The 7,852-nt window shown below is 34.7% G+C and overlaps 1 protein-coding gene across 1 annotated transcript; it reads right to left on the bottom strand.

Annotated features, from left to right (window-relative positions):
* Nucleotides 1-4,527: 4,527 nt before the first annotated feature.
* LOC113279723 (UDP-glycosyltransferase 74F2-like) lies at nucleotides 4,528-6,408 on the bottom strand. The gene is made up of 2 exons (XM_026528394.1): nucleotides 5,592-6,408; nucleotides 4,528-5,518 (listed from the first exon to the last, which is right to left on the bottom strand). The coding sequence occupies exons 1-2, from the start codon at nucleotides 6,234-6,236 to the stop codon at nucleotides 4,802-4,804; spliced, it is 1,362 nt and encodes a 453-aa protein (XP_026384179.1). The 5' UTR covers nucleotides 6,237-6,408; the 3' UTR covers nucleotides 4,528-4,801.
* Between the last annotated feature and the right edge of the window lie 1,444 nt (nucleotides 6,409-7,852).

Raw genomic sequence — 7,852 nt, 5'->3', positions numbered from 1 at the left:
GCAATAGGACAATGAAAGAATAAATGAATCAGAGACTCCATATCATTGTTGCACAAAGGACAAGTATCATCAATAGAAGGATTATAAATTTTAAGCATATTATTGACAGGAAGCATTTGCGAAAAAATCTTCCACATGAAGAACTTAATTTTAGGAAGACAATCTAAAGACCAAACTTTCTTCTGAAAAGAAGCATCTTTAACCGAAAAAATGGCATTCATATACACCTTATAAGCCGATTTAATAGTAAACTTACCATTACTAGTATGAGCCCACATAACGTTATCTTTAAGCTGTAGATTAAACCTAACTATTCTAATCTTGATAACATCATTTGGGGAAAATAAAGAATCTAAAAGGTTGATATTCTAGCAATGATTTTGCACATCAATAAGCTCACTAACAAAAGTATAGTCATTAAAATCAGGGTTAATAGACACAGGCGGAGACGAAGTACCAGGTAACCAGATTGAAGACCAAATTCTAGTAGAATTACCATCATTTATTTTCCTGACTATATTAGAATTGAGAAAGATTAAACTATTGACAATACCCTTCCAAATCCAAGAAGACGAATCAGCAGCTTTTTCGAAATCCAGTAAATTTTGGTTAGGAAAATACTTATCCTTTAGAAATCTGGAGATCAAATGCTCCAGATTCTGAAAAATCCTCCAACTAAGTTTAGCTATGAAGACCCTATTAACAGCATAAGAGTTTCTAATACCCAGACCACCACTGCATTTAGATTTACCAATGTCCATCCAAGAACGAAAATAAGCCGCATGTCTCGGATCATTCTTAGACCACCAAAAAGTTCTTTGAATATAATCAATTTTAGAAGTAATTTTCTTAGGAAACGGAAAACACGAAATATGATAGATAGCTAGACTAGAAAGAACATATTTAGTAACCACTGTTCTACCAGCTCAATTAAGATTTGATCTTTTACAATTACTCAATCTAGAATAAAACTTATCAATTAAAAATTGAAAAGATTTTGTTTTATCTCTGTTGATAAAAATAAGAGTACCCAAGTACTTCTCAGAACTACTCATATATTTAATCCCAAGAGTTTTAGATAAAAGCTTTTTATGTTTATGATGCATCTTAGCACTAGTAAAAAACCTGATTTCTCAAAATTAATCGCTTGACCGGAAGCTTTTGCGAAATCATTTATAATTTTCATAATATTCCTAGCATACAAAAGAGAAGCTTTTGCAAAAAAAACATACAATCATCGGCGAAAAACAGATGTGAAATGGATGGACTATCTTTTCTAATTTTAAAACCCTGTATCAATTTATCTGATTCACCTTTTAGAAGTAGTTGGGATAAAACTTCCATACATATTTATAATATGTATGGAGACAGACAATCTCCCAGTCTTATACCCCTAGAAGGAAGAAACATCTCACCAGGTGATCCATTCACTAAAACATAATAAGAAACCGTGTTGATATATTGAAAAATTAATTGACACCAATCCTTAGAGAAACCTAGTTTTCTAAAAACTGATATAATGAAAGACCATTCTAACCTATCAAAAGCTTTGGAATGATCAAGCTTTATTGCCATAAAACCTGTTTTAGCTTTTTTCCTTTTCTTTTTAAAAGAATGCAAGATTTCGTGGCTAATAACGATGTTGTCATGAATTTTTCTATTTGATATAAAAGCTGACTGAAAAGGAGATAGAAGAGAATCTAATAAAGGTTTAAGCCTACTGGTGAGAATTTTAGAAGCAATTTTATAAACAACATTAGCTAAACTGATAGGTCTAAAATCATTCGGAGTAGAAGGACTACCAACTTTAGGAATCAAAGCAATGGAAGAATGATTCATTTGCTTTAGCAAGAAATTGGTACGAAAGAAATTTTGAACATAAGAAATTACCTCTTTCGAAGTTTCTTCCCAATTATCACGAAGGAAACCAGTTGGAAATCCATCCGGTAGCGGAGAATTCCAAGGTGCCATTTCTTTCACTGTATTATGAATATCTAGCTCAGTTGGAATAGCCACTAAAGTAGAATTCATATCTTCTGTAATAATGAGTTGCTTATCTTTCAACATTACATTAAGGACATCATTGCTTGGGTTAGACGAAGTATAAATATTCTTGAAATGATTTGTGAATAGAGAAACAACTTGTTCTCGACATTCTAACCAGTTACCTTGACTATCCTTAACAGTATGTATAGTATTATACATGTTTCTAAGCTTAACAGAATTATGGAAGAATTGCTTATTTTTATCATAATGAGTGAAATAGTTTATCCTAGATTTTTGTTTATAAAAGTCATTTTCTAATTCGTACCAGTAATGAAGATGCTTAGAATAATTCAAGATGTAACCACCAATAGAAGAGTATACGGCATGCCTTGCAACTTTTCAATTTCAGAATTCAATTTATTGATTGTATTTTTAATATGACCAAAAGACTCAATGTTCCACTTGCTAAGATCCTTTTTAATATTTTTCAGTTTACCTAGTGCAATAAAACTTGGTGAACCATTAACTCTAGTTTCCCAGGATTTACACAGAACATTCTAAAACTCTGGATTTAACTGCCAATATCTAAAATACTTATAAGGAATATTAAGCCTATGTTCTTGGTGAAAACATTTAAGCAATATCGGACAATGATCAGAATAAACTCTACCCAAATTTGTAACACGAGTATGAGGAAGAACAAACAACCATTCATCATTCATAAAACCCCTATCCAGTTTCTCAAAGATCAATTCTGCAGGATTCTTGAATCTTCTATTACACCAAGTATAAGGATTACCAAAAGCAAAAACTTCATTCATATGCATTTCAAATAAATTGGTTTTAATGAAATCTGGCGTGAAAGAAGAATCTGGATTCCCTCCTTGCTTTTCAGAGGAATGCAAAATAAAATTGAAATCTCCTAATAATAGCCAGGGACAATTATCATCCTCATTCATATGTCGCAGCAAGTTCCATTGATTTTTCATACCACTGACATTAAGGGCTTCATAAATGAAGGATACTATGCAATTTTTAATACTAGGTGTTATATCACACAGAATATGAATCATATTGAAAGAGTTACTAATCACCTCTATATTAGACTTAGCAAAATAACCTAAAGCTAGTCCCCCCGATTTACCTAATGCAGGCAAAATAAACCAAGAATCATAAGGTAGATGGTGATTATATTTTTGCACAGAGTCAGAATCAACCATGGTTTCCATAAGATATATCACATGTGGGTTGTATTTTCTAAACAGGTTCGAAAGATGTAACCATTTTTTATCCGAACAACACACATTCATGTTCCAACATATAAAATTCATGATTAACAGGGAAAGATCAAAGACTCAAAGCAAAACAAAATCGGCAAAAGATTTTAAAAAACTTTCAAAGAAAGTTAAAAAGTAGAGATAATAGATGACTTACAAGAACATGGGCTGAGGAAGTTTCAGCATCCATAGGAACCACAAAGTCCATCATCATGATATTTACTTCTTTTTCACATTCTTCTTCAGAAACCACAGACTCTGGCAGGAGAGTAGCAAGAGGAGTAGGTTCAAGGATAACAACATCTTCAAAACAACTAGCCCTGACTGGATTGCTCAAAAAAACATAATCAGCGCTTTGAATAACATACATGTCTGAAAGATTAGCTCATCCCAGTAGAATAGTTAAAAATAACACCAGATGCAGTGAATATAGTTTGTGAGACAGATCACAAGAAGCAGACCATGCTACATTTTTATCAACATATCCAGAGAAGATCAGACCACCACTTCCTTGACTAAAAGAAACATTATAAGGAAGGGTAAAAGTGCTTAGGAAGTATTCAATAGAATCAGAGATACCCAAATAAACAATATCAATAATCCCCATATTTAGAATACTAAAGGAAAACTTCTAAAATAATTAAACTCAAATTACTTCTTTTGAAGAAAAACTACAGAGGAAACAAACTTCAAACAACCACCAGAAAACCTTAGCTTCACTTATATCAATAACAGAAGGACCTATTACCTTCAATACAGCGAAAGATGCTGAAACAAATCCCTACTCAAAGTAGGATCTCATAATGCCAAAAGCATATCTAAATGCTAATCTTCTCATATAACACTGACCCAAAATCAGATAAAAGAAGGATTTTGAAGAATACATGAACCATACCCATAAGAGAAGAATTATAAACTCCTTAAGCACTGCCTTTTTTCACTGAAATCTCATGATGATGATTCTATATCCCTACGTCCGCCACTTCCATCAGCCCATGATCAAATCTGAAAAACATGTAAAACAAACTGAAAAATTAGAAAGTTAATTGAAAAAGTTTTCTAACCGAGCTTTAATCAAATCAATGAATTACAACAGACATAATAGAAGAAAAGATGGGTAAGAACTACAAGCAAGAGAAGAAAAATCAATCAAGGAGAATCATCAGTATGAAAATAGATTAGGGCAAAAAAAATCAAAATTAGGTTAAAACATGAAACGACTAAGAGAGATCAATTAATCAATCTGAAACATCAGAAATAAAACAATCAAAAGATTTATAATAACACAGAAATCAGATAAACATCGATTATAAGTAAAAAATTGAAGAAAAAAAACAGAAGCAGATCAATCTAGAACGATGAAATTTTTTCAGCGTCGCCTGACTAATCGCATTTACAATCGCCTCTAAGTAAGTTGTCACACAGATAAATATATTTAGTTAATACATTTTTTTTAAGCAAAATACATTTAACTTGAGCTATATTCAATTTTATCGATCCAATACTATTATTATTTTTTAGGATTATACTTAAATTATTTAGTTACAATAGTATTTAACTTGAGCTACAAATTCCTCAATAGTCTTATCAGAACTTCCACCTTCATCCACCGCCTCTTTTGCCAATTCCTTCCATTTAACTGCATTTCTTCCCATCTCTTTCCCTTTCTCTCCTCCACCCATAATTTCTCTTACACATAAATCAATCTCCATTTTCCTAGCAATTCCCTCTTCATCAACTTTCGGTCTCATTCCTACTTCCCACATGGCCTCGATACATTTTGCATTTGTTGGCTGATCAGTCCATTGCGGAAACCCAATCAACGGCACTCCAATACTCAATGCCTCCAATGTAGAGTTGAACCCACAATGCGTCGCAAAACATCCCACAGCCGGGTGGGATAAAACTTCCAATTGTGGACACCATCTTATCATCAATCCTTCGTCAGATGTTGAAACTTTCTCGAGGAATTCTAACGGGATTTTGTTTTCTTCAGATTCTTTCACTACCCACAAAAAATTGTAGTCGCACTCCCATAATGTCCACGCAATTTCTTCCATTTGTTCTTGTTTTGCTCCTGAATGGCTTCCAAAAGACACATAAACAACGGAGTTGTTCTTTTTTGAGTTAAGCCAGATCATGCATGAAGCTGTTTTCGGCTCAAATAGGTTGAATCCATAATCTTCATCATCTTCAATCCTTTTGTCCAAGTACTTTGATGGAAACAATCTAGTACCTGTGAAAAAGCAAACAAACTAAAATTTGTTATTTTAAGCCAAAAAGATAATGTGACATAAAAAAAAAAAAATTCTACTCTTATTAATTTACCTCAGCCTCCAACTTTTCAAATGAACTAAATAGAACCCAATCTGCTTTATCAAAGTTATGGAACTGCTCCAAAAGAGTGGACAACAATGCCGGGAAAGGCCCAACACCGGCAACAAAAGATGGTAGATCCGAAAACTCCAACGGTGGCAGCCCTGGAAGTGAGATTACTTCCCCCAGCGTGGCAGGGGATTTCATCATACCCTTTTGCACGTAATAGTAAATACTACTAACAGCACAAGATTGAGTGTAGAAGGCAGCTCCCATAAGATTGAATTGCTTGGTTACATCTAATGCCCATGGCAAAAACGGATCATAAACAACACAACTGACTGGATCACCTAAATCGCCTTGTCTCTGGATGATTTCAGTCAAGGTTTGTGAACCCCCGATTGCGAATCTTTCGAGATATGCCTGTGGACTACTTGCTTGCGTAACACCACCTTCGTCTTGACCATCTGAAATCATTTCGACTTTAACCGGACAGTTGATTTGAGTTTCCATCTTGTTGGCAACATGAACTGTTATGGCTAAGGTGATTTTGAGATATTTTGAGATTAATCTCTTTGAGAATTGGAGCATTGGATTGATGTGTCCTTGACTTGGATAAGGAACAACCAGAACATGGTTTCCATAATTTACCTCCATTTCCTCTTCAAAAATCTGACTAAAGTCTCTTTTCTTGTGACAAGATCTAACTAGTCTTACTACAATAAATAGGTGAGATAGACGATATTAACGAGAAGATGAAGCAATTGGAGAATGCATGCAATTTTATCCTAAATAAGAGGCACAAGCAGTTGGAGCTGCTTGAACTCCAAGTAGAAAAGTAGTCAACATTTGACAGTCAAGAAAGATTATGGGAGTGACATAAAAGGTCATTATGCTTTGTGTGCACTCCAAGTAGTCAATATTTGACGGTCAAGATAGCTGACGCTTGACATGACACCTGAAATGTTCCATTGTAAATTTTCCAGAAGGCGGCAAATGATTTAGGAACAAAAACAAGCACAAGCACCAAGAAGGAAGATCGCATCAGTCTTTGTTACAAAGTAGAAGTATGCTTCTCTAAACAAGCAAAATAGAAAAACAACACCCAATCACCCTTGGCAAGTTGAGGACACTGATCACCTTCGTAGCAGCAATATGTCCATACTTCTTCCATATTTTAGCATACAGCGAAACCAACCAAAGTGGCACACTAAACTTCTCAAACAGTCTGGTATCCAAAGATCACTTCCTTTAGACGTTGCTCGAAAGAGCGCCAGCGTTAGGGTATTCAACAGGTACTTCAGGTTATACTCTCTAAACTGCTGGAATACTAATTTGCAAGTTTTTATCACCTGGGGAAGGATGGAGCTCAATGCCAATGTTGTCATTAGGAGTCAGGGACTTGCGAGTTTGGGATTGAGTATCTTGTTCTCCTTCGACCTCTCTTCTTTGTTCAACTTCTACAATACCTGTATCACAAATCTGAGAACGCAGTTCTGATGAGTTAGAATACTCCTACAAAAATCTTAATGAGAAAATCTTAATGACAAAAATCTTAATGAGAAAGCAAATGAGTTTTGTTACGACGCACTATCAGAATCGAGTTACAGAGCAGATGAACATTTGTGCTCTCAGATGGAACGAGTCCATGCTAGGGCTAGCATTGAGGCGAACTCGTTGTAACATCTTTTTCTATCCAGATGCACCTATCAAGTCTCCAAACCATTACTAGTTAATCACTATCCTTACGCTCGCTCTTGTATTTTGAAAATTGAAAACCCTAATGGTCCTGTAGCAAGTCTTCTGTTTGGTTTGGACTCTGCTAATCAATGAGCTACAGGAAGCAAGCATTCTAGGCCATATACAATATTCACGGTTGCAGTTACCTATTGTCATCTCAATACACAATGGGTCATCCCTGTAGTATTTTTTAATAAATCAAGATTTTATTCCTCAAAAGAACAAAATCCTTGCAAAAGACAGTTCGACAAAGAAACTGTTACCAGAAAAGCTAACAAAATAACAAAAACTACGGCCTATACAAAACGAAAGTACTGGCTGTCAGGCCATTCTAAGTCTGACAAGAAAAAAGGCCTTGTAGTATTACTATGTACAGCATCCTCCAGCTAGTGTAGCACCTTTCTTAGCAAGTGTGTCTATAGTAGTAGCTTGCTATCAAGTTTGCAACGGAGAGTAAGAGTACAGTGAAGATAACTCAAGATACCTAGTTGCATGCATGTACACCTATACATATGGTTACTGTATACTCAGAT

This window comes from Papaver somniferum, chromosome 5, assembly GCF_003573695.1.
Source record: "Papaver somniferum cultivar HN1 chromosome 5, ASM357369v1, whole genome shotgun sequence".
Classification (NCBI taxonomy): Eukaryota; Viridiplantae; Streptophyta; class Magnoliopsida; order Ranunculales; family Papaveraceae; genus Papaver; species Papaver somniferum.
The sequence above is the reverse complement of the archived record's forward strand: the minus strand, read 5'-3'. Positions and strand labels throughout refer to the sequence as shown.

Bases quoted from the DNA above. Each gene is read 5' to 3' on its own strand.
- LOC113279723 (XM_026528394.1), bottom strand. From the start codon at position 6,236: ATGGAGGTAAATTATGGAAACCATGTTCTGGTTGTTCCTTATCCAAGT. The intron at 5,519-5,591 runs GTAAATTAATAA...AACAAATTTTAG, and splicing joins TTGAAAAGTTGGAGGCTGAG to TTTGTTTGCTTTTTCACAGG.